General features: G+C 41.2%; 2 protein-coding genes across 11 annotated transcripts in view; one reads left to right on the top strand and one right to left on the bottom strand.

Annotated features, from left to right (window-relative positions):
- Positions 1-2,572: 2,572 nt before the first annotated feature.
- On the bottom strand, positions 2,573-3,893 carry Capza3 (capping actin protein of muscle Z-line subunit alpha 3). The gene has a single exon (XM_031383743.1). It carries the CDS (start codon positions 3,720-3,722, stop codon positions 2,823-2,825), a length of 900 nt encoding a protein of 299 aa, XP_031239603.1. The 5' UTR covers positions 3,723-3,893; the 3' UTR covers positions 2,573-2,822.
- Positions 3,894-3,932: 39 nt separating this feature from the next.
- The window catches only part of Plcz1 (phospholipase C zeta 1), a 55,235-nt gene continuing 31,202 nt past the window's right edge, over positions 3,933-27,965 (top strand). For 2 of the 10 annotated variants that reach the window (XM_031383733.1, XM_031383732.1), the window contains exons 1-5: positions 3,935-4,047; positions 4,641-4,798; positions 5,547-5,670; positions 18,749-18,980; positions 23,405-23,606. In XM_031383733.1, the coding sequence (XP_031239593.1) occupies positions 4,764-4,798; positions 5,547-5,670; positions 18,749-18,980; positions 23,405-23,606 (593 nt within the window). In that variant the 5' untranslated portion in view covers positions 3,935-4,047; positions 4,641-4,763. Of the gene's footprint in view, positions 4,048-4,640; positions 4,799-5,546; positions 5,671-17,225; positions 17,418-18,360; positions 18,489-18,717; positions 18,981-23,404; positions 23,607-27,965 lie in introns of those variants that run through there. The other 8 variants (XM_031383735.1, XM_031383738.1, XM_031383740.1 and 5 more) reach the window with 8 other exon arrangements.

Below are 27,965 nucleotides of genomic sequence, written 5' to 3'. Positions count from 1 at the left end.
AGAGAGAGAGAGAGAGAGAGGTTGATTTCTGGACAAGTCCCAAAATGTGTATTTTTGAAGACATATGTAGAGAATTCTCTAATCAAACTAAAGAGCCAGGGGTGAGGAGAAGGCTCATCAGGCAAAGTGCTTGCTGAGCAAGCATGAGGACAGGAGTTCAAATCCCCAGTCCCTGAGGAAAAGAAGCTGGCATGACCACCCATCTGTAAGTGCTGTGTGGATACAGGAGGATCATGGGAACTCAGCCAGTCTTAGCCATATTCTGGGGCTGAGGGTACAATGAGACACTCAGAAAATAAGATCAAAGAAGACACCCAACATGGAATGCCACTTCCACACCCACGTGTATACCATCCCCTACTCCCGCAAGCACTAACATGTAAACACCATTGCACATAGACGTAAACAATATCACCAGAAGCTGGGGAAGATATGTAGTTTAGAAATTCCTGCATGGGCCCTTGTCTGCCCCAATGTGGAATGGATAGAACCGGATCTTTTTTCGGTTACATGGACTCACGATCTGAAGCACTTTTCTTTGCAGGTTGATCAGGATTGGAGAATGGGGCCTGCTGACTGTTTTCTGTGACTGCTGAATGTTTTCTGTTTACACCCAACATGGAATGATCTGCTGACTCCTTCCTATAATTTTGTTCTCAATTTCAGGTGGAATTCACTGAAAGAGCAGTCGGTGATTGCATCAAGGATGAGCGCTGGGCAGCAGCAGATCCGTCTTCTGGGTCACCTCTCTGTGCTGTGCTTGCCAACAGAACTGTTCAGCACAGCAGTCCTGTGCGCTACTTGGTTTTCTCACTGCTGTGATCAAATGCCAGGCAGAAACAACACAGCAGAGGAGGGGCTTCCCTTGGCTCACAGCTTCCGAGAGCTCAGTCCGTGGTCAAGGGGCTGTAGGCGTCTGGACACACGGCATGATGGGCGGGTACATGTGGGAGAAGGGACTGTCACACCTCATGTAGACACCAAACAAAAGGGAACTAGATGACAGTTTTAATCTCCCCAGTGACCTGCTCCTTCTGACCAGGTCCAATCTCTAGAAGCTTCCAGAAACTACCCCAAATAGTGGCCTCAGTTGAAAACTAAGTATTCAAAACTGGGCCTTGGCCACGGAAGGGGATCTTCTCGTACCATACTCAAAACACCACGTGACAATTTGACAAGCTTCCCAGAGAGCTGATCCATGGAGCATGATCTTTAGTCATCTGCACCAGTCACTGTGCATACTGGTCTGAAGTGTTGTCCCTAGGCTAGTGGCCTCAGAGGCCTCCAGGAGGTCATGAGTGTATAGATATTATGAGCAGGATCCACATCCTGGTAAAAGAGGTTCTGGGAAACTGCCTTGTTCCCTCCCGAGGTGTAGGATAGAAACAGGGGCACAGCTCTAAGGAAGCAGCTCTTGTCTCAGGTGCCATCTGGACCTTGGATTTTCCAGCTCCAGCTACTCATTTCATGGGAATGTTTTCTGTGTATTTGTTTTTGTATTTTATTTATTTCATGTTGTGTGAATGGAGTTAGGGACAGGAGTTCCTGTGGAGGTCAGAGGACAACTTGTGGGTGTCAACTTTTTCTTCCATGTGGGTCCGTGTTGAAGCTCAGGTTTAGACATGGTAGCAGGGAACTTGACATGCCTGGCCATCTCACAGACCCACACCCCTCAGTATTTTACTGTAGCATCCTGAACACATTAGGATGTTGTATATCTTGATTTGAGCAACTTGAAACCTTTTACACTTTTCACTTTAAAGTGGGGATAAGTCTAGAACAAGACAGATGATGAAATATTGTATATAAAACATTTAGTATGAAGTTTGTCATGAAGCAAACATTAGACAGGTTTATAGAAATGACTTTATGTTGGCTCAGCTACACAAGGATTCTAGAGCCTGCTATTCTAGGAGTCCAGAGATTCACAGCAATTCAATGCCCCCTTAGGAGGTGTATGGGGAGGGAGCAAGAGAGAGGTAGAAGCAATTTTACTAATTCCCTTCATTTTTATTTTATGTGTCTGAGTGTGTAGAGAGTGCTGTGTAGTATGTAACCAGGGAGCTCTGGGACTGGAGTTCCAGGCAGCTGTGAGCTAGTATGTGGGTGCTGAGAATTGAACCTACCTCCTATAGAAGGACAACCTAACTCCTGAGCTACCTCTCAAGCACCCTGACTGAGAGATTTGTCACTAGCTGGTTTCATAGAATATCCAAACCCACTGTCATTTACTAAGGCTCACCCAACTCTGATTGATCTCAAACTGAATAGAGTAATGTGAAGTAGCACTTGCAGAGTGATGTGCACACCTACTCAGTGCCAAAGAGAGGCTGAATTCACACACATGCAGGTGTGCACAGGAATACAGGTGCACAGAAACACACACAGAGACACACTTTCATACCAACACAGAGACACAGAAACACACACAGATACACTCCCATACCAACACAGAGACACAGAACCAGGCTCACACACACACACACACACACACACACACACACACTCCTATACACAGGCACACACACACAGAAACATACACAGGAGTCATGTAGACTTAATCAAGGCCACCTTCTAAATTATTTTAGGCTCTAATAAAAACCTCTGAGTTTGTGACAGTTAACATTATGAAATGTATTTATGCCTTTTGCCGTGTTGGTGAATACTGATTGTATAACACGATTTCTTATTCTTCCCCTCTTCAAACTGGTATAGGACTAAAAACAGGCTTATTTCTACTCCAGGAGCTTCTCAACTATATCCAAGCACTTACTCCCCAGGAAACACTTTAGCTTGAGACGATAACCAGGAGCGGCGACCTTTTATATTATCCAGTTGCACAACACACTTCTGGAGTAAATAACGTATCCTAACTTGGGGTACATCACTAGATTCAAGTCAGAGAGGATCCGTTGCCAGTCAATCAAAGTGCGTGTCACTGGAAGATCCCTCCGTAATATTTTTCTCAGGGCTTCATTAGACAACTCCTGTAGCTCTTCTAGGACAGCAGCTTGAAACTTATTCTCTTGTTCTTCTACAAGCCTTGCGAAATTGAGAGCCAGCTGGGCTTGATTGACGACCTCCAAGCTCTCCTTGAGGTCCTTGGAGACTTCAATGTGAAGGTTGACACATCTGAAGAAGTGAGCTTGTACGAAAATTCTCCCTGTTACTTGGGTTAGAAACGGGTTTACCTGGAAGATCCACTTAGACTTCCAGAGACCGTTCCAACACTCCCCATTGTCATAGCTGTGGTCTTCAATGCAAGCTATTAAGAATTCTTTGTTTTTGACTGTTTTTCTCAGCACATTGCAATTTCCACTTGGGTAGTGATCGTTCACGTAGAGTTTTAAGGCACACAAAACAACAGATCTCAGGTACTCGGTCTCATTCCGAATGATTCCGTGGCTTTGGATGTCTCTCAGTTGATTCTGGAGCAAGTCAAATCTGAAAGAAAGTTTGCTCTGGTAGTCAAAGAACCGGAAGTCACCCATCACATTGTGGTGAGACAGGAGGACTGGATTGCCATCGATGCAGAGTGGGACACAGTATTTTTGGCAGTGCTGATGACCTGCGCACTCACCCTGTTGGTGCATGAGCTTCTCATCTCGGATAAGCAGACAGAGATCGTCAAAGGCATTCACAAATTCCCCAGGAGGAGCCTGGACTAAGAGTCTGTGGATGACCTTTTCTTTCTCTTCCCTACTCAAGACGCTGAGTGTCATGTCTAGTTGCCGCAGAAGCAGAGCTTCTGAAATGAAGGGTGCTCACAGGGTGAGAAAGGGGTCCATGGGATACCTTGCCCATTCAAGGTGTTAATCATTGAAACTTTAGAGCGGTATGTTGGACCATGAACAAGGGCAGTCAGTCAAGCTCTGCAGATCCTGGTGAAGTCACAGAGAAGCATGGGACTTCTAATGATGTCACAATGAGTACTCAAAACCAAAGAAGAAAATGATAGTAACCTGACTGTGGGGGTTCAGCTGACAAACTACACCAACCTTGAAAGTTTTAAGAACTTAGCTTCTGGACAAGTCTTCTTCAAAAGTGGTATGTTTTCTCTGTGTCTGTGATATGTTGTTGGCACTCTAGAGAAGTTGCCTGAGGTTTGAGTTCAGCGTTGGATAGCATGTGGTCTCTTCAACTGTCAAATGGTACTGATTTCCAGTCAGGCCCTTAGAATAGCTGTCCCCCTCTTGAGATAAACATTGTGATGAAAGGGTTAGAAACAAAACAGGAAGGACAAAATGAGATACAATGAAGGCTGAGAAGTAGCTCAGCCCATAAAGGTAAAGGTGCTTGACACCAAGCTTGAGAACCTGAGTTTGCTTCACAGGACCCACATGGTGGAAGGAGAGATACGCCTCCTGCAAGTTGTCCTCTGATCTCAATGCACAGGTTACAAAAAGTGCACACACACACACACACACACACACACACCCCAGAAACACAAATGGAGTTTATTGAGAATGTCAGTGGAGTTAGAAATTCTCAGAACATAAGAAGTCAAGTATTTTAGGCAGGGACCACATCTTTAATGTCCCCCACACCCTCCCTCTGTGTTACGTGTGTGCACTTTTTGAGGGCATGCTGCTCTGGAAGAGCAGAGACAACAGGCTGTGTATTCTCTGCCTTTTCCCTAGAAAAGCGGCAGCGGTGAGAACAGCTGATGACTGTCACAAAAAGACAGAGTTACGTCTAAGATTAAGTGACACCCTAGATGAAGAGCCCTCTATGGGAGGACAGGTGGCCCAGATCATGAAATCATGGAAAGCCGACTTCATGAGCTCGCAGAAGCAAGATATCCATTTAGAAGGTCTCTCTGCCTCAGTTCCCTCTTGCTTGGTTCCTCCTCTTCATGTGACTCTCGCTCTTTTTACAGAGTTGTGAACTCAAGTGTCTGTCATTTAAATATGAACTTTCTGCTTATTTCCACAGTTCTGAGCAGTCTAGGTTTTCTTAGATTCCTGTATTTTACCATTGTTCTTGTTATGATAAGAAAATGTACTTTTCCATATTGAGCCATAGTAAGGTTAAGAGTTACTCATTAGTTTTAACAACCTAAGATGGAGCAGAAATTGGAGCAACTTTCACCTGTAGGACATTTGACTCAAGTAGTAATTAAAAGTCATGGTTGCTATTGAACACACAGAGCCGATGTTTAATAATGCTCTATAAATGTATCCAATGCTCTGACTTCTATAAGATTAAGAGTTGATTTTCTCATCTTTCTTGATGAGGAAAGTCCGAAGGGTGAGAGAATCTTGGAGTTCAGTAGCTCTCAGGATCAGGCTTTCAGACAAATAGTGTGTAATAATGGATTAATGAATTTCCCAAGTGCTAACTTTATTTCTCTGGTCATTTTTTTACTCTTTCACATCTTTCCTATAGTTGAAAAACTATTATTTTATTGTAAATAGTGTTTATTTACAACTGTCTGAGCATAGGATAGATGATCCATTAAAGTCAAAGACAAATTATTTCTTTGAGAAATTTAAATCTCTTAGTGAGTGACTTTGAGAATTTCCTTAACTTTCTGTGCTTCATACATGGTTTTTGTCAAAGATTCAGGATGAGTTTAGAGGTGGAAAAATCAGCGTTGAAAGTACTCACAAACTGCTTGAGAAACTTGATTTCCCATGCCACTTTGCTCATGTGAAACATATCTTTAAGGTGAGATACCTTCTCCCTGCATGTTCTACTCTATGAAGGGTTTACTCCAGTGTAAGTAGATATTAGTGGATAATTCAGTACTTCAGAAAGTACGCATGGGTCTGGAGAGATGGCCCACTGGTTAGGAGCACTGATTGCTCTTGTAGAGGACTTGTGTGTAGTTCCCAGCATACACATGGTGCCTCACAACTGCCTGTGACTCTAGTTCCAAGGAACCCAATGTCTTCCTCTGACCTATTCCAGCTCCTTTAAAGTACGTGGCACACATATACACTCAGACACATACACATGAACCTAAATAAGTATTGAAAAATACATGCAGAAAACCAGTATCTTAAGAACAGAATAAACTAATGGCTGTTAAATTTTGAAATAATACCAGGACATTGGTTTGGAACAATTTTCTGAGTATATAGAAATGGTCACATCAGATCTGGGATAAAGGTCAAAATTAAGACTGAACTAGGATTAAATGTAAAGAGTAAATGGTAGTGTTTTATTTTGATGACATGGGAGAAGAAGAAAGCTCAAAGAAACAGAATAGTGGTGGTTGGCATAAAAGCTGTGGTAGGAGAATACACTTGTAATCCTAGTATTTGGGGGCCCGAGGGGGCAGATGACAAGTTCAAGGTGAGTTTCAGCTATACATTGGGTTTGGTATTGGCCTGGCCTACATGATACCTGCTTTAAACAAAGAATAAACAGTAATCACAGCAACTAATGAAATAATTGACAAACCAAACCATTAGCAAGACAAAGAGAGAAGGGGCAAATGAGTGAATTAGTAAAGGAAAGAGGAGATATTAAAACTGACCCCACAGAACTAATCATGAGGGAATATGAACCACCAGAGAGCAGTAGATTGGCTGACTTACAGGAAATGGAGAAATACTTGAACATATAGAGCCTATGAAAACTAAAAAGAAAAAAAAACCTAGAAAACTTGAATATAATAGTAATAATAATAATAACAACAACAATAACAACAACAATAATAATACTAAGTCATTAAGTGAAATACTCAAGAAAAGCCCAGGATCAAATGGCTTTTTAAGTGAAGATTTAGGTGAGGCACCAAGGCTCATTCTTTTAAAATACTTCTATTAAAGCAGAAAAAATGATTATAATGTCATTTTATAAGTGCAGCAAAATCAAATGCTGATATCAAAGCTGAGCATGAATACCTCAGAACAGCTAACTGTAAGCCAGTGTGTTTGGTGAACTCAGATACCAACTTCCTCAGCAAAACCTTAGCAAGCCAAATGCATCCGCCTTCAAGAAGGAGTTTGTGCCATGACCAAATGGGAGCTGTCACTCAGAGCCAAGGAAGACTCAACACATAGAAAGCACTCAAGAAAATGAAGGGTAAAATGAAATCACACAATAACCTACATCAAGAAAATGAAGGGTAAAATGAAATCACACAATGACCTTCAAACACCCAACCTTATTTTATTTTAAATTAAAAAAATAGAACGCCAGAGCTGGGAAGATAGTTTAGTAAGCAAGGTGCTTGTCTTGGGGACCTGGCTTTGTGTCCTTGGTACTCCTGGAAAAAGCCAGGTACTGTATGGAAAAGCCTAGGGTGATTCCAGGACAGGCTTCCGACTGGCAGTTAAGGAGACCAGGCCTAAATCTCTGTTTCTAAGAACTGGGCAAGTCCAGGCCTTAGAAGGAGTTCCACCACCTGGCCTGAGGCAAGGACAATGGGTCAGTGGCAGTTTCCAGACTTCCTCTGCTACTTCCTCAGTAAGAGTTTCCAGACCTCCCTGGTAAGTTTCCAGCCCCCCCCCACACAATGGAATGTCAGTAGAGATGGACCCAACAGATAAACATAGAGGTCACCTACTCTGGATTTCCCTAACATGCTTTAAATCAGGCCTGCAGGCTCATTTGGGAGTCTCTCTGTCTTGGTAATGGGGAGATCCCAGCATGTTGGGCTTCTGCAGAATAAAACACTTTGTGTTTACATACTATTTGAGTCTGGGGTATCATTCTTCGGTGCATCATGGACCCTGACAGTAACATATACGTGTAAACTCAACCTTGGAGAGGTAGAGAGAGGAAGATCCTGACTAGTCTTATCAGTCATTGAGCTCCTGTCTCCAAAACTATGAGGGAAAGTGACTGAGAGTGACACCTAATGTGACCTCCGACACCTAATGTTGACCTCTGTTACCTAATGTTGACCTCTGACACCTAATATTGGCCTCTGACACCCAATGGTGAACTCTGACACCTAATGGTGAAGTCTGCCTGCACGCACACACGTGTTATGTACTCATGTATATGCACCAATTCACTCACATACAAATGTACATGCACACATACACCACTCTCAAGGAAACTATATAAAAAGAAATGATAAGACAAAACCAAGCAAATAAACAAACAAAAAAACAAACAAAAACCTCCACCACTGCCACCGGATTAAAAAAAAAATCCTCCAAATCAAAACTAACCAACTGAAAAACCACAAACCCCGGAAACAAACGAAAAACTGAAAACTGAAACCAAACCCAAAGTCCAAACAAACCAACAACCTCAGACTCTTAAGACTTTCCTCTGTGAGCTGGGGCAAGCAAAGGTTCCCACCCCAACTATCTAATGTACACTACAGGGTAGGAAGCACTGTGCTAGCCAGGGACGCTGGTTAAGATGGTGAAATAAAACAGATTTAAATTGCAATAGCAGAAGTAAAACAGTCTCCGGTCACAGGTGATTTTACATGGGAAAACATGGAGGACTTTGTAAAAAAAAAAAAAACAAAAACTGCCACTCTAATAAATCCAACAAAGTGGCAAGACACAGCATTGTGTAAAAAACCACTGCATTGCTACTCACCAGCAAGGAATGCTCCAGAAGAAACCAAAAACCAATTTTGTTTTCATTAATATCAAAATGAATCAAGTACCTAGGAATCAGTTTACCTCAGGAGATAAAATACTTCTTTAAGATTAGAAACATCAACAAAAGAAAGTTTAAAATATAGGAATAAATTGAAAGATACTTTGTGTAAACATGTTCATCTTGACAAAAGCAATCTACAGTTCAGTTCTCTCTCTCTCCCTCTCCCTCTCCCTCTCCCTCTCCCTCTCCCTCTCTCTTCCTCACCTCACCTTTCCCTTTTTCTCCAATAAGTGAGAAAAAAGATCTTCCAATTCTTATTGGACTAAAGAAGACCTTGTATAGTCAACATAATCCTAAGAAAGAGTAAAGCTGGAGGCAGCTTTCAAAGTATAATTTGGTTTAAAAAATGTATGTAAAAAGTGGCAGCAACCAAAATAATAATATGGTACAGTGTTAGTAGCTTTTTAATAAGTATATTACAGTTTTCCTCTTACCAGTTGTAGTAGTATATTTATTTATCAAGCTTTAAGAGCACAACAACTGAGCAGTTATTACTCTGTTCTAATCCTGTAATCTGGTTACCTCCTAGCCCAAATCCCCAGTATACTTGCATTTTATGGCTTTCTTTGCTTCTGGTGTGTTTCCTGGACTCTCTCTGAGGCTGAATCTCCTACTTCCTCTTTCCTGCCCCTCCCCTGCCTGGCAGGAATTCCAGCCCTATTCTCTCCCCTGCTCAGTCTTTGGCTTGTAAGCTCTCTTTGTTTACAGAGATTGAGACAGGAGATTCTCTTGAATAAGGACTACAACCAGATACGGCGGAGACAGAAATCAACATTTGAATCTTTGCACAGTGCACAATAACATTATGCCTGCAGGATGGACATAACATAGGTGTATAAACAAAGGAAACAAAATAGAGATCCCAGAGATAAGCCATTCTTATATAGTCAGTGATCTTCAGCAGGGGTGCCACGCACACTCAACAGCAAGAGATCCTCCTTAATGATCAGCGCTGAGAACCAGAGTGGACATCCACGTGCAAAGCTTACGACTGAACTCTAAGGGAGCATGCCAACTAGATTAAAATCACTTTATAGATGCAAATGCCAGACCCCAAACTAGAAAAATCCTTGAAGACGACACGACGTAGGGGAAAAAAATCCTTTTTACAACAGTCTTCATATTGGTTTCTAGAACAAACACACAGGAAATAAAGGCCAAGAAGATAATGGAATTACACTCAGTTAATGGCTTTGGCATTACAAAGGAGGTAGAAAACCAAGAAAGCAACCTATAGTTACCGACTACATATCTATTAAGGGGCTAATATCCAAAACACAAAGAAGTTACAAAATGCAGTAAAACAAAAAGGATGATATTCAAAGATAAACAGAGGGACTGTGTGTAGTTATTAAAAAGTATGCAAATAGCCAGCAGGTATCTGAAAACTAAACTAGCCATTACAGCAGTGCAGAGCAAACCACAGAAGGCATGCCACAGCCGGTGGAATGACGGTATGTGTACACATGTATTATAGCAAACATTTGTAAAGATATGGAGAAAAGCGAATCCTGTGTACTATTCACAGGCATGTAAAACATTGTAGCCATGGTATAAAATATTATGGAGAAGACCCAAAAATCTTGAACATAGAACTTCTGTGATACAGCTATGGTCCTGAGAAGTCTGTAAAGAAACTGAGTTTGCCCTGAATTCCCATGCTTACTGCAGTGCATCTTTATAGGCAAGACATGGAAGCAGCGGGGTGTTCATCAATCTAGCAGTGGGTAAAGAAACCATATCCATACGCCATATCCGCCATGTGGACTATTATACCCTTTGGAAGAAGAAAGGCATACTCCCACTCACAATAACATGAATAAACCCAGAAGAGGAACGAGGTGCAAGAAGCCAGACAAAGGGATAAAATACTTTGTGCTCTTACTGATGAGGAGAATATGAGATTTTTAAATTCACAGGAGCAAAGGGTGGGGTATGGGTTAGGCGGGACCAGTATGGAAGGTGGTAGGTTAGCGTTACTCAAAGGGTACAGCATCAGTTTACAATAGGAAAAGGTGCTTGAGGTATACTTACGTGAGGTTGTCTGTAGTATGTGAAATTGCATGACAGCCACAGAATTGATGAGTAGATCTTATATGAACTGTTCTCTCTCTCTCCTTCTCTCTCTCTCTCTCTTTCTCTCTCTCTCTCTCTCTCTCTCTCTCTCTCTCTCACACACACACACACACACACACACATACACACACACACTGCAGAAGAACACGTTTGAATGGAATGGACATATATATGATATTTACCACATTCTATTAGTTTTATAGTTATCCCCTAATATATCAAGGTGTTATGTGAGTGTGTATATGTATATAAAAATATGTCAACTTTTAAAACTTTCACAATTATTTGTGTGGGTAAGTGTGTGTACACATGTGCTACAGTGTGCATGTGGAGGCCAGAAAACAACCTTGACGAGACGAGGGTCAGTTTTCTTCTTCCACCATGTGGGTACTGGGGACTGAACTAAGGTTGTAAGGCTTGGTGGCGAGTTCCTTTCCCTGCTGAGTCATCCCACTGAACCAAAGTATGTAAATGTTTTATGTCAATTTTACCCAAGCAATGTAATTTAAAGAATTTGTAACCAATCTGTAGCCTCCCCGACACTCCTGTAACACAAAAGCCCAGGATTGCCCAAGCCCTCTTGGTTTATCTGATCTGATGCTATGGCTATCAAGGAGTCAGCCTTTGAGGATGAGGTGAAAAAGTAGGTGATCAATGTGGAGTACAAAATATAAGAAAAGAACACTCTTTGCTTTATGCTTTGATGGTGATCCAGGCCTTAGAGTGGCCCAGCTTAACTGTCCAGTGGCTTCCAGATGTGACCAGGCTCAAAGGCAAAGATTTCTTTCAGCTTTCATCTGCTTACCCCGGGAACACACACATCGGATGAACAAAACCACCTGGTTTTGTTCAAGTGTCCAGCTCCCTGATGATGAGGCCCAGTTTAATACCTTTGGAGAATTTGGAGGTTCTGGCTCTGTCTGGGGAAAAATTGAAATTGAAATCAAGATCAACTATGAAGGAGAAGTAAACAAGGCCAGGTACATGCCCCAGAACCCTCGCGTCAGGGCCTGCTACTCTCCATGACTAAGCTGTGTAAGCTGTATAATGAAATACATTGCTTTTCCGTATAAGAAAAAGAATGAGCAACCTGAAGAAATACTTGTATTTCATTTGTTCCAAGGGAGAAACGCTATTGAGATTTCTTTGTTTAAAAAGCTAGCACAAAGGATTCTGGCTTGATTCTCTCACTGCGTATCAGAGGGAGTGGCAATGAATAAAGCAAAGAAGACAAGGGTTTCAGTTGAACTTTGTCCTAGGAAGTTGACAGCTTTCTTTCTGAGAATTAGACAAAAAATGCTAGATTGGCCAATATAGATAGTTAGGGAGACTGAGCTTCCAAATAATATTTCTTTTGAGATGAGGAATCAGCTGTCTGAATTCATGTCTGAACACAGACGTTTTTCCCCCCCACAAGACTTTTTACAGCTACCTAATAGCATGTCCTAAGAGGGAGAAAATCATGCTTTTCCTGATTTGACAGACTCTACTTGCAATAAATGTGGAGACAGCAATGTATTCTAAAAAGCATATGAGATATGAATGGTTATAGTCATTATCTATACATCCTCATATTGCTTCGGAGCTTCTCTCAGACACAGATAATCTGAGCCAGGGTTGAGGAAAGCACCTGCCACATTGAAAGTGCTTTACAGTATGGTCAACAGTTACCAAAGACTGCAAATGAGTCGCCAATGGAAATTTTATTGTTCAGTCGTGGGCAGGTCTAATGTTTATTTTTTTCAGGTGAAATAGTTTTGGTGTTACTATGACAACAGTGCTCATAAAATTCATGGGCAGAAGGGCCAGTGGGAATGGTACACTGAGTGATGGCACTTCCTTTCCGGAACCCTCGAGTGGGAGCAGAGAACTGACTTTCCAAAGTTGCCCTCTGGCCTCCACATATGCTGTGGTACATACCCACCCATGTAAATATGTAAATGTAAAATTTTTAAAAATTAAAGCCAGAATATGCTTAGAATACAGTTTTTAAATCCTTTAAACAATGACCCCATGACCCTGAGAACTTTGGAAAAATAGTGATGTCTGAGATAAACTTACCTATGAAGGCAGTTTTCAGCTTTCTGATACTTTATTGTCTTAGGTAAACTGATCTTTAAAAGATTGATTAAATAAAAACTTAAGGAATGTGTATTGTCTGGCTGAATGTATGTCTGTGTATGTTTTTTGTGTATGTGTTTTGTGTATGTCTTCAGATTAATCACCTTGGGCACTCAAGTCTTTTTTGGCATATGCATGTAGGTATTGTGAGCATGTATGTGTGTGTGCACGTTTGCATGTGTGCACATGTGTGTAGCAGTCTGAGGTTGACAACAGTATCTTCTTGACCGTTTACCAGTTTATTTACCAAGGCAGCATCCTTCCACTGACCCTGAGATTTCAGATCCTACTAGACTGACTAATCAGCTTGCTTGGAGAAACCCCGTGCCCTTGCTTCCTGAGAATTGGGATTACAGGTGGTCTGTCACACCCTCCCAGCTTTCTGGGATGGATGCTGGCCATCTGAATTCCAGTCTTCATACTTGCCTGACAAGTGTTTTGTCTATGAACCATCTCTCTAGTCCAGAGCAACCACACTCATTTAACTCCACTTGGTAAATTTTTCTTTCTTCACGAGTCCACTTTCTGTTGAAGTAAATCTAATGAAACAAAGCTGACTTGGGTGACTAAAACCTGGCAGTGCCTCCAAGTATAGAGAGTTCTCAGGCTTAGCCACTGTTTTTGCAAATCATAAATCTCGTAAGCAAATTTCTTAGTCTGTGAAATGGGGGATATTAATCCCAGGGGATTGTTGTAGTCGTAAATAAGACATTTACGACTTGTCCATGTACAAACTCTGCACTTTGTAAGGAGTGAATAAAGTTGCATTAGGAATTACTCAAAATGTATTGATTTCCTAAAGAGCTGACATAGATTATGGCATAAATTTATTGTCTTACAAGGTGACTTTTTATCACAAATTTAGGTAAAAAACATTTAAGTTTATGATCTTGGCAATATGTTCCAAAGTTTTCTCTACAAGATGAATTATTGAGTCGTGGCTTGAGCAAAAATTTATTAAATATTTTTTATTATACTTTTACAAAAAGATGTGTTGCTTTGACTTTTAATGGTCTTTAATTTATAGCATTATAATATTTTATAAGCAGTACTACATGCTACTTCAACACCCATACCTAGTCTTCGATCATACCTCTGCTTGTTAGTCAAGTATGAAATTATATTCTTTTGAATTTTAAGAATTTGTTACTACAGGACTTAGTTCTTCATAGACTTTCTAGTCTCTGGGCAATTAGCAACCCTTGATAAATCCATAGCTCTCTTAGAAAGCATTCACTGTGGGGAAGGAGGAAGGCGCTTTCTCTGGAGGGGAAGGAATCCTGGACTTACTCTTGAGTAGGTTGGGATGAATGTCCCAGAGAACTGGAAAGACTCTAGAAGATGCGGGAGGTGGCATTCTTTAAAGACCAAAGAATGAGAAGCGGTGTGTGCACGCAGCACAGTAGGAGAGCTTGGTGAATAGAAAGAAATCAAAACCGTGGCCTGAGTAGGATCCACCCACGGGGGTGGGGTGGAGAGAAAAGCTGCCTGGGGTGAGAGGAAGGCAAGTTTTTCCTTCTTGTCTCTGCTTTCCCCTTCTTTTTCTTTCATTGTCTTTGTTTATCCTCCTGTCTTTCCATCCTGTCCTCTCCTCCTCTTCATTTCTTGCAGTCCCCTGATCTTTCCTCTCCACTTGCCACCTTCCCCTCCTCTGGCCACCACCTCTCCTCTTCCTCTTGCTTTTTAAGCCTTCATCGATGTCTCCCCTTTTCTACTCCCAATTTTCAACAGTTTCATGTGGCCCAGGCAAGCCTCAGACTCTGTGCAACTGATGGCGAACTTGAACTCTTCCTCTGCCTGCCTCTAACTCCCACATTCTAAGATTACAGGCACAAGCCAACACACCTGGCTTGATAGCGGACCTCTTAAAGGGTAGATCTTAGAATTTGTTTTCTTTTGTAGGCAATGGACAATCATGAACATATCTGACTAGGAAAATACCAAATATTTTTTGATGAATAAACTGGTAGCAGTGTGGGATTGACTGGAAGTTAGAACCTGGTCGAGGTACCTCTGCTCACAAAGCCACAACCTTGACCCACTCAACCAGTTCGTTGTGCCTAGTTGACCTGCTTATGGCTTCTGACCTTGTTGATCCTTCACAAATGTTCTCTCCTCTGACACTTCCTAGAAGACAACAGAAGAGGTCCTTTCTATCCCTTCACTTGGTGGTGATCCACTGGGTCAAGATTTACATTCACTCTGTCTGAGAACTTTATGTGTGAGATGCTCAATCTACCAGTTAGCTCCTTGGGATTTTAACTTTCTCCCCTTGTTATGGGTCTGTTTGTCATTATATGACTGTGAGGTGGCTCATTGGGTCAGGGAGCTTGGGACCAAGGCTGATCATCTGTGTTTTATCTGCAGGTCCCACAAGGTGGAAAAAAAGAAACCCACTCTTAAGGGTTATCTTTTGATTCCACATGTATGCAATGGTATGTACATGCCTACATACACACACAAAGAAATGTACTAAAATATTCACTATTGGTAAGTCTAAAACATTTATGTGAGTGATAAGATTCTGAATACCCTCACTGAAGTACTCTTTAAAATAACAAGAACATAAGAACTAACCTCATTGACAGAGCTGGATGTTTTAACACAGCCTGGGTGACAGATCTGGGACACTGTTGGGGTTGGTCTGGTGCTGTGTATACAAATGATAGATTATAGACCCCAAGACCTGGTTGTCCCTATGAGCAGATTTTCATGGGCACCAGCTTTTGTTGTGCGAACCTTGACCTCCAATGTAAAGCCATTGGATAAATCAAAGTGACTACAGCCAGTTTTTCTGGGGAGAATAAAGGTAGGCAGGGTTTTATTTACTGAGCTGGGGTCACAGGTGGGGACTAAAAGAAGAGGGGAAGGAAGAGGAAGATAAAAGATAAAGAAGATGGAGAGAACAGGAAGTCTCCATTAGACAAGATGGACTGGGAATGTGTGGCCAAGTGAAATGCCCTGCAGACAAGCTGATAGACCAGAAATAACCCAGCAAGACTCTACCAGGAAGTCCTTGGGGGAGCGCAGCTGAGAATTTACAGTCTAGTGAGTAGAGAAATAGATTAGTGGTAATTCACCCAGCAATTGTGCTAAAGCTGATTTAAAAAATTCTCTGCCTTGATTATTAGGGAGCTGGCTGGCTCATATTAATAACTAAATATACTTATCACTTAAAAATAACTTACAGAACATACAGACGCTACAGATTAGCAGACTCTTGAAAATTAAGAAGTCAAAGAATGACATCACACATCAAGAGTGATGCCACTCTACCACACAGGAGACAGCAGAGTACCTGTGCTGTGTAAACAGTAACTAATTCAAAGCACCTACTGTGTGAGGTCCAGTGGAGACAGAGCAGAGACTTCCAATGACATTTTCAGGCTCCTCTGACAGTGTATACACAGTATATGTAGTGTGCCATGGAGACAAGGGGAATCCAGATAACTGAAGAGAGGAGTGAAGTGGTCAGCTTTTCATCGTGGGGACTCTTTCCAGGGGGCATACTAATACAGCAATCCTGAAACTCAGGTGTTCTATGTCTCAACCTAAGGCTTGAATCTTCTCCTCATTGTCTCTCTTCCTCCTGCTCCACCTCACCTTTTCCCTTTCTATTATTTCCCCTGGTTCAATGGTGCAATCCTAATTATTTTTTGTAGCCTTTACTTTTGGTACTTTGATTTGGGAGTCACAGGTGTCTTTTGGGATGGATTAGTTGAAACAACTCTGTTGATTTGTGAGATTTTGTTTGGTCTCTGTTCCAACTTTTTAACATACTGAATGGCAACTTTCCTTTATTTGGAAAAATCACACATTAAAAAAATAAAGTCAGCAGAGGACATTTGAGGTTTGTGTCTTGATTACACATAACAAAACGTGTGTTATTTGGTGGGTAACATTTAGCTAAAACAGCTAGAAGTTTTGATTTATATAATTGAGTGTAACAAAAATTTTTCTGAGTACAGACCCAATTTACGGATTTTTAATGAAGAGTTGAGTGGGATGGTTCTATAACAAATTTATTTTAATCCCACAACAGTCACTGTTAAGGACCTCAAATTCTAGAAATCAAAATCGAGTATTGGAACCCTGTTAGCTTACTAAGTGACCAAATGTTAAATGTTAAGCTTACTTATTTTTAAGGTGCTCTATGATTTCCAGTATCCTTGAGACTCAGGATATGAGTTGATAAACACAGATAGTGGCTATGCTCCCAAACTCGTCCCATCTCCTCTTCCAAGGGGCTCCTTATGTGGGTGGGGCAGCAACTCACTCTGAACTGACTGGGACTGGGTGCCTTTCCCTTCCCTTCCCTTCTCACTTTGCTTCTTACACTCCTTTGTAGAGACATCTCTGATACCATCCCTGTCCCCTCCAACTCATAAAGTCTTCCCAGTGACAGGAAAGGGTGATTTCCAGTGTGTTTGTCTCCTGTCATACCCCAGGGGTTCTGCAGTGTTGCACACTTCATAGATAAACCTTCAAAAGGTGGGACACAGCCTGGCTGGAGGATGTCAGGGGGCAGACATAGGTACTACTTGACAAGTCACCCGATTCGGTTCTTCAATTTGGTGTGTGATTTCCGTTTTCGCTGCAGCTGGATGACAGGAGTGATCGTATCTATTCCCCCTTTTCAGGTAAAATTAAGAAATGCAGTGAGTTTAATTTGTGCACCCAATAGTACCGCCACACTTTGGGATTTGAAAGACAAAGCCATCCTTGTCAGGTTTTGCCTCAACCTGATGGCCCTCCAACCAGGGGGTCTTTGTATTCAAGGTGTTTACAGTGGGTTGAGAGAGGGTATACTTTCTAAGAAAGTTCTGTTGAAACTGGAAGTCCTCAGTTGAACTGTCTGTTCCCCCTTGGGTTGTTTGTTTGTTTGCTTGTTTGTTTGTTCATTTGCAATACGATAATGCTGCTAATGTGATTATAAACCTGGTAACTTCAAGCCTTTCTGAATTCTTTCACTGATAACCGTTTTTATTGTGTGTTTACCATTTCCTACTTGAACTCCGTTTTCTACAGTTTTCCAAGTCTTCCCATAGTTAGTAAATAATCACACCACTTCCACTTTTAAATTTATTTTTTGAAATTTTAATTAGTTAATATTTTGAGGCAGCGTCATATGTAGCCAGTCTCTGTTCTTGAATCTGTGTGTAGCTAAGGACGACCTTGAGTTTCTTTCTGATCCTAAGGATGACCTTGAATTTCTTTCTGATCCTTCTGCTTTCATAGTCATTTCTGCAATTATGGACATGTATTAGCTACTATGTCAAATTTATGTGATACTGGGAATTAAAATCATAGCCTCATGTGTCTAGCTGAGTCATCGTCCCAGCCCCATGTTTCTACTTTGGCTAGTTATTTTCAGGGCCTCAGAGTGTTTTTTTTTTTTTTTTAAACCTGAGTCCAGCCTGTGTCTTGGTCTTTTATCTCATAGGGTTTAAATATAAATTTCTCATGACTGCCAGATGAACCCACTCTCTATCTTGGTAGAATCCATTTGGTTTGTTTCTGTATGGAACCCACTAATAACTGCTGAGACTTCTTTTTAAGGTGCTTCTTAATGATTTCAGCCTCCACAGTCCACCACGATCCTGAACCTGTCTGACATTTATAATCCAGGCTGTGAATTGTGAACACACGACCTTGGCCTGGCCTGGCTTCAGGAAGGAACTGAAGTGGAATGGACCACACAAAGGAAATATGTAATTGAAAAGCAGTTTACAATCTTTATCCTCCTCTATGTCTCTTCCTACCTTCTCTGTCTTGACCCTTGACCTTGACCTCTGATTCACCTTTCCTGACTTTGGTATCACACCCACAGGTTAATCCATTTTATCTTTAGGATGGACAAAGCCTGAGTTTTAACTTGTATGAATCGCCATCTCGTGTACAAATACTGTGACACTTCCTTTGTATTTTCCATTCTTCCAGTGGATTCCCACAAGTCATTTTCTTTTAGTAGGAAAATGACAGACAGAATCAAGGAAGAATCAGCATCGAAGAGTTCAGAGCCATTTATCGGTATATTGTACATAGAGAAGAAATTACTGAGATTTTCAACACGTATACTGAAAATAGGAAAATCCTTTCTGAGAGCAGTCTGATTGAGTTTCTAACCCAAGAGCAGTATGAAATGGAGATAGATCATTCTGAATCAGCAGAGATCATCGAGAAGTACGAGCCCATTGCAGAAGGTAAGCTGCTCACAGTTAAAACCTGTTAAAAACCTCTCGGTATATTCATTTGGAAAGAGTTCTTGTAAATTATGACCATCAAATTAAAATTTTGGTATGGATGAGTTTCTAGGGAGTATAAATGTTGTTTTTTTATTTCATAGAATATATTCACATTTTTTTCCCTGAATCTATAATGTGCAGCAATGGTACCCATCTCTACTCGGTTGGCTACATCTCTTCTTTTAACTGAACTTCTGAAGTGTTCAGATCCTTGACTGTGATAGCAAGATGACAGTTCTATTACCTGTGCCTATAAAGAAAAGTATTTTGAAGAGCCATTGAGATGGCTCAGCTGTTAAGTACCTGCGGCCAAGCCTGGGACTTATGTTTGATCCCTGGAACCCACTAGGTAGGAGAGAATGAACTATTTCTGTAAGGTGTTCTTGGGTTTCCACATTTGTGCCAGGACACAAGAGCACAGACACATGCACACATGCATACATGTATGCAAATGCACATTTGCACAGACATACACACATGCACACATGTGCACATACATGTACAGACACATACATATGTGTGCACACACTCTAAAGTAGTATATATATATGTACACATACATATTACATATATGTATATATATTTGTACATATACATATACATATATGTATATATAGTTATAAAGTGTGTGTGTGTGAGTGATGGGTATAATGAAGACAAAAATGGAAAGAAAACAATTATAGGTAGTCTGCCATCTTATGCATTCTATTTAAACATGTTTAAATAAGAAAATGTGAGCCTGTGAAATGGGTATGTAGGAATTACATGAAAACACATGTACAAAACCCTGGTCTACTCCTTGCCCAAAACTGCTGTCTGAATATATGCTGGCTTTCCATCACTGTACCCTACACCTGATCATGGTGTTGGTCCATGTTTTTAGATGTCTCAGCCCATGATTGGCCCTGTTGCTCCACACATGTCGCAGGGCAGTTTGTCACAATGTGTGTATGCCAGAGGAATGGGAGTTGGTGGCCGTGAGCTTATTGCATGGCATGAGTTCACATACATAGCTGCCTTGTGCCTGAAAAATGGTCTTTTCTTGATATCAGCTACCACCTCTGGCTCTGACAATCTTTCCATCCCTTCTTTCCCAAAGATCCCTGAGCCTTGTGGTGGTCAGCATGATGTGTATATCCTATTTAGGTCTGGGGAATGCCACAAGCTCTTATGCTCTGCATGTTGACTGGTTGAGAGTCTCTGTGTTAATTACCATCTCACTTCAAGGAGAATCTACCCTGGTGAGAGTGGTTAGAACTTAAGGCACGAGGGGAGGGGAGTTTCACAGACAGGCAGAGGCAAATCATGGAGGACCCCGTAGGCCAGAGTTCGGGCTGGGGCTTCAGGATAACATTGTGTGCATTGGAAGGATGGTGCACGCGGTGCTGACATGATGAAGGACCACGCTAGCCCGAGCTTGGCCTGAACACCGTTGACCTTTGTTGCCTTCGGAAAACATACAGAACTTGCATGAGGAAGAAAAGCAGCTAACAGCTCTGTCACTGGCACTAGCTGGAAAGTTCGGCTGACCTTTTCTTCTTCTAATAGCGAGCTTTCTCTAAGGACACTGGGAGTTGATGGATGGTCTGGCTGAAACTCTTTATGCTGCTGTCGGTTAGAAACAGTCCTTTGTAGATGAGTACTTTCCTTAGCTTTGACTTAGTGAACATTATAAAAGAGTCACACTGGCCCCGTGTCTCTGGGTGGGAAATTACATGCACAAAAAGGTAGGATCAACACCGTGGGGTTGTATAATTCATTTAATTTGGGCATTGTAGTTGCTTTCCTTTTACCTTCTGAACTCTTACCCATTGTAGACAATGTCATATGTAGTTAAGACTTCTACATTATCAGTGTAATCATTGATCAGCTTAGTCTTAGCCAATGTAGTGTACGAACTTACAGTCCTCAATACTGCTAAACTCCCTGATTTCATTTCCCGTGTACCAAATTAGCCTTTCAAAATCCACACAGATTAATTTTCATTACAATCTGGTAGTTCTAGAAAGTATTTGTAGAATATTTTGTTTGTGTGAGTGTGTGTGTGTGTGTGTGTGTGTGTGTGTGAGGAGGAAGACAGATTTCAGGAGTTGGTTCTCATCTCTCCTCTTACAGTGGGTTCCAGGGATGAAACTCAAGCTTGCCTGTCAAGTGCTTTTACCTATTGAGCCATCTTGTGATCTCTCCATCTGTTAGAGGTTTTAAGCAGCACAAAATGATTTTGATTTCTACTGTGTCTTTTTACTGCATGTGCTCATGTGTGCACATGTGTGCACATGTGTGCACATGTGTGTACAGAGGTCGATGTTGGATGCCTTGCCATTTGATCTCCATCTTATTTCCTGAGGTGGGGTCTCTCACAGAATCTGGAAGTCACTAGGTTGGCCAGGCTTGTGACAATTAATCCCCAGGGATCTTCCAGCCTGTGCTTCCACAGTGCTGGGATTAAAAGCATGCCTTTCTATTTCTAACATGAGCGTTGGCGTTTGACCTCAGGTCTTGATGTTGGAACAGCAAACACTACCAAAGGAGCCATTTCCCTAGTCTCTTGTTTTCTATTCATTATTAAATGCATTTATTTAATTATTCAAGAGTTCAAAAGGACTGCAAGCCAAATCCAATGAATAAATTAATGCAAACTATTATCATTATACTGTGTGGTGCTTTTGTTCTGAAACATTGCCATTTATGTGGCTTAGAAACAGTTGATATATGTGTAAAATTTGAGGTGTTTTCTTCTAGATTTTATTTTTTGGCCAAAATAGGAACAGCAGGATTTGTTTGAGTTTGCTTTTCTTTCAGTGACAGTGTTTGGAAAGCAGTCCTTTCACTTCCATTCAATGCCATACACATTGCATGACTTACGTATATCACTATATTTTTAGATCACTATATTTATTTATATATCACTATAATTTTACTTATATCACTATATTTTCATGATATATCAGTTTTAATGGCTACATAGCACTTTACTTACATTTGAGTTTCTATTGCTTTCTTCCTCCTATTTATTCTCCTTTTGTAAACAAAGCTAATGTTAATATTATTCATACTACTTTTTGCTTCCTGAAGAACTAATTCCTAGAAATTGACTTGGTTTCTAAGGACTAGACTCTAGTCTAAAGTAAAAGGACCAGAGACTAGTCAAAGTGAAATGCCCACACTCTAAAATGAAAGGCTCAACTTTAGTCTAAAATGAATGTGCTTTTCTACATTCCTTTTGAGTTGAACACATCAATAGCAATAATAGCACTGGACATTTACAGAGCTAAAAGCTCTGTACATGGGGTGAGCTTTCTGGTAACCACCTTTCATGCATTGGGAGAGATTAACCAGCATCCTCCAGGTCACATAGCAAACAAATTCAGACACTGACTTTCTGGATCCAGACTACATGTTAATAGTTTTGGTGCACATTAAGTGAGTAAAACGTTCAGAGGGCATTGGCAGTAGGTGATTGTAGCCCGTCCTGCACAGAGCTGTAATGTATGGCCGCTCCTCAGGGTGTGTATTGCTTGTGTATGCCAGTCCTGTTTGTGGTAGCTTCTCATATGACATCACATGCTCAGGAAGGGCGGGATGCACAAGTGAGGCATAGCATACTCATCCAATGAAACTCTATAGGAAACTGTGGGAATGAGCCACATGCCACTGGATGCAGGCACAGGAATAAATCTCACAAAGAGAGCAAAGAAAACAAGGCATTAAAAAACACATGCACATGCATGCAAACACACACACACACACACACACACACGCATACACACACACATACACACACATACACACGCATACATACACACACACATACACACACATACACACATACACACACATACACACACATCACACACACACACACACATACACACACACAGACACACACACAGACACACACACGTACACACACAGACACACACACATACACACACACGCATACACATACACACACGCATACACACATGCATACACACACACACACATGCATACACACACACACAAACACACACACACACAAGGCTGGAGAGATGGCTCAGTGGTTAGGAGCACGTGCTGTTTTTTCGAAGGATCTGAGTTGGATTCCCAGCACCTGTATGATGGCTCACAACCATCTGTAGCTCCAGTTACAAATGATGTAGTACCCTCTTTCAGTCTCTGCAGGTACCTGTATGAATGTGGTATATATATAGACAACCAAATGCAGGCACATGCACAGATAAAAAGAATCTATTTCCCAAAAGGATTTAGAGATAAATTAATATTAATTCTACATTTCTATGTTATAAATATGTTCTACCACTAGGCTTAGAAATGAGATATAAAAGCTGCAAGTCACTGATGGTATATCTGCATCCTTCTTTCTTATATTGTTTTTATAGTAAAGAATGAGCGGCAGATGTCAATTGAAGGTTTTGCAAGATACATGTTTTCAAAAGAATGTCTACTGTTTAAAGAGAAGTGTCAAACTGTGTACCAAGATATGAATCATCCATTAAATGATTATTTTATTTCATCGTCTCACAACACATATTTGTTATCTGATCAAATATTGGGACCAAGTGACATTTGGGGATATATAAGGTATTTTGATTCTTTTTTAATCTTAATTTTATTTAAATTTTTCATTAATTTATTTACTTTACATCTCTATTGAAGTTTCCCCTCCCTTCTCCCCTCCCAGCCCCTCCCTCTCCCCTCTCCTCTCCTTATCTCTCTCTTCCCTGTCTCTCCAGAAAAAGGGAGGCCTCTCATGGATATCAGCCTGCTTTGGCATATCAAAATGCAGTAGATGAATCTTCCATTGAGGCTAGACAAGGCAGCCCAGCCAGGGGAAAGGGTCCACAGGCAGGCAGCAGTCAGAGACAGTCCTTGCCTGCTCCTGCTGTTAGGGGTCCCGCATGAAGACCAAAGTGCACAACTGTTACATATGTGTAAGGGGCCTAGGTCCACCCTCATATTTTTCATTTTATATTAAGTATGCATATGCATTTGTGTATGGTTATGTGCTTATGTGTGTAGGTGCTCACAGAAACTAGAAGAGGTTGTAGAATCTCCATGGAGTTGGAGAAACAGGTGATTGTGAGCCACTGGATGTGAGAACTGGGAATCAAACTCAGGTCCCCTGCAAAACCTGCATGTGCACTTAACCTTTGTGTCATCCTTGCAGCCTTTAGAATGTGTAGTCAGGGCTGCCCTTGAAGCCAGGATCCTCTTGCCTCTGCCTATTCAGTGTATCCTACCTGTAGGTGCCATCACAATACCTACTTTGACTTTTAAGACTCCTACATTAAAGCACTTGCTGGCACTAAGTCAGTCAGTGTGAGTGACAAGGAGATTGCGCATGAGAACAGAAGTTAGAGGGAATAGGGGATGCAGTTTGACCCTGCATTGATGGGTCCTTCATGAAACAGCAGGCTAACAAATGGTGTATGCTAGCTAGCACTGCAGACCTCGTCTCTGCTCCTTCCTGCTGCTCTCCTCTTCATGGGTCTACACCATCTGAAGCTTCTTGAACAATTTGCACATTTCTTATAGGAGGATATGACCTTTGAATGCTTATTGCAATCCACTAGATTCTAACAAAGGCGGTTAGGATCAACTACTAGACACCAGGGCAACAGTATTCTAAGAAAAACCCGTTCATACATACACTAAGTTGTGTGGTTTGATGTTCTGGATAGTGGCTTTTATGGATCAGCATGTTTCATTTATAAATTAAAGCAGCCCACGCCATATCTTCACCTTTTCATCCTACAAGACAACCTGCTATTAAAACTGGATCTATCGGGGAATGAATGGTGAGAGACCTCATACAAATTCATGGGGAGTGGCAGATAAAAAAGGTAAATGATCGGAATACAAAAGGTACAACCCACAAACCACAAGGAACTCAAGAGGAAGGAAGACCAAAGTGTGGATACTTCATTCCTTCTTAAAAGGGGGAACAAAATACCCATGGAAGGAGTTGTAGAGACTAACTATGGAGCAGAGACTGAAGGAAGGACAATTCAGAGACTGCTCCACCTGGGAATCCTTCCCATACTTCAGTCATCAAATCCAGACACTATTGTGGATGCCAGCAAATGCTGGCTGACAGGAGCCTGATATAACTGTCTCCTGAGAGGCTCTGCCAGTGCCTGACAAATACAGAAGTAGAGGCTCACAGCCCTGAATACAGGGTCCCTAATGAAGGAGCTACAGAAAGGACCCAAGGAGCTGAAGGGTTTGCAGCCCTTTAGGACGAACAACAATATGAAGTAACTAGTACCTTCAGAGCTCCTAGGGACTCAACCACCAACCAAGGAGTACACATGGTGGGACTCATGACTCCAACAGCATATGTATAGCAGATGATGGCCAAGTTGGTCATCAATGGGAGGAGAGGCCCTTGGTCCTGTGAAGGTTCTATGCCCCTGTGTAGGGGAATACCAGGGCCAGTAAGCAGGAGAAGGTGGGGTGGTGAGCAGGGGGAGGGGGGAGGGAACAGGGGTTTTTTGTTCTTGTTTTTTGTTTTTCTTTTTCTTTTCTTTTCTTTTCTTTTTTTCTTTTCTGTTTTTTTTTTTTTTGGGAGGGGAAACTGGGAAAGGAGATATCATATGACATGTAAATAAAGAAAATATCTAATAAAAAAGGTAAATGAATATTACTGGGACTGAAGAGGCTGATGAGAAAGATGAGTGAAACAACATTAAAGAATACGATATGGGCTTGAGGGTGTCCCCTGCTTGTTCTCAGGAAAGGTTTCTCAACAGACCTGGCTGAGAGTAAAGAGGGAGATGCAGAAAGAAGGATCTGAGGCGGAAATGGCAAGTGCTTGGAATGGTCAAATCTTAGAAAACAGCAGAAATATCTGGATGCAAGAGTACAGTAAAAAATAGGAGGCTGGGCTTGAGGGTGAGAGGGTCAGATTGTGAAGGTCTGTTTTGATCATGGAGAAAGAGGGGAGTCACCAGACTGATTTTTCTTGCATTTTGATTGATTGACCGATTTTCTTGCATTTTGACACTCTAGAAGCAGGAAAGGTACAGCAGCAGGCTGGGTGATGACTGTGGATGGCGAGGGCAGGAGCCAGTAGCCAAGATGATGACAAGCTGCTTTGAGGTGGCTTAATAGATGACGTGGAAAGCCGTGTGACTCACTTGGCCCAATAAACAAGTGTGTAGGGAAACTGTTGATTCAATGTAGATGTTTACACCAGAGGCTCATTGTAGGGTGTGAGGTAAAATCAAGAGCTCTAGGAATCCCTTGCTGAGTTTGTGCAACCAACCTGTACTCTAAGATTTTTGTCAAGTAGGCAGTATCAGGTTGGGAAAAATGTAGTTGAAAACCATTAGAATATACGTAATATTTAAAGTGATGAGACTGGATCTTTTTGTTTAAGGAAATTGCCATAGGTAAAAAGGATAGAATCATACAGTAACATAAAATTATAAACAGGTATCAATGTATGTCTAAGTTAAAATCTAAGCAAATATAGAAATTAAAAAAAAAATCTTATCAGTGTAGAAATCAGTAGATTGTCCTAATTACATCCTGTAACATTTTGATGCTATTTCAATTGTTTAAACAGACAAGTTCAAAGTGCATGTATCTAGACATACTGAAAATTATTGCTGAATGCAAGAACTGTTCCAACCCACTGAAAAAAGAATCAGTTTGTGTTTAGTTGTAGGTCCTCTCTTCAGACACCTTTGGATGATAAATCTTAGCGCATCCTTCCAAATGTCTTTGCTCTCAGCAAAGTTTTTTAAAACAGTGTTTTAGAATCAGTATGTGAGTTCCTGGTCCTCATCCTCTCCCGTCTTCATCCTGTAATGGTTATGACCTTCACATGTTTCTACTTTATCTTTGAAACAGGAAAACCCAGTAACACCTAATTTAGCATTCGACATTTTAATTCACCCAGAATTCTTCCGATGTGAGAGTTGTTCTTTTTTAAAGGCAGAGTCTCACGTATCCCAGGCTGACCTTGAACTTATGATGTAGCTGAGAATGACCTTGAACTTCTGATCCTCCTTAAGTGCTGAGACTATAGGCGCTTCCTGTCATGCATGGTTTATGTCAGACAAGCAATAGTATGCGGGGTCTCCTGCATGCAAGGTGGGCAAACTCATAACTAACTAAGCTACATCCCCAGCCACAATCCAGACCTTTCCATTTCCAGTTAAAATTCAATTACAAATGAAAAATAGTATTCACACCATAGATGTCAACTTCCTATAAATAAAAACCACAATAATTTATAGCTACAAAAGTTTACATTTTTTTCTAGGTGCTATCTAAGGGAGATTTTAATGATTAATAGGTAGGATAAAGTTAAAAGCAGGAGTTTCTTGCCACAAAGGCTTGTACACATACTAGAATGCATGCAGAATTTCACTCAAAGCACTTCTAGCCGTCGGAACTAAGGGAGAGCAGGTCTTACTATGAGGCTTATAGTGAAGATAACATGGCTGCTAAGAAAGAGAGTGTTTCCTTGTGAATGAGAAATTATCTCCCTTCTTTCTCAAAAGAAGAATCAGAGTCAAATAGGAGGGAGCAACAGAACACACGTCTCAGAAAAAAATTTGGCCTGCCTCAGACAGCACAAACTAATTAAAACTTTTTGGTAGGGACACAACCCTAAGTTCCGAGTGTGTAGTTTTTGCAAAGGTTGATTCAAATGGAGACAGCCTAGAGGATCAGGAGGAATCAATATTGTTGACAAAAAAATCTTTGTTATAAGTTTCCATCCACTTTAAGTTTTAGATATTCTTATAATCCAAGTTCACTGTCCAGCAGAACTCTAGAGAGCAGACATTCGGTATTGATGGAAAGCGTAGCACAGTCTGGTTTGATAATCCCTAAAAAAGCATCCTTTCCTGGGCATTAACAAAACAGTACACATAAAGGCTCCGTCTTTTCTAGCTTAAAAATCCGTGTGTGTGTGTGTGTGTGTGT

This window comes from Mastomys coucha, unplaced genomic scaffold (assembly GCF_008632895.1).
Source record: "Mastomys coucha isolate ucsf_1 unplaced genomic scaffold, UCSF_Mcou_1 pScaffold20, whole genome shotgun sequence".
Lineage (NCBI taxonomy): Eukaryota > Metazoa > Chordata > Mammalia > Rodentia > Muridae > Mastomys > Mastomys coucha.
This window is presented reverse-complemented; position numbering and strand designations above follow the sequence as displayed.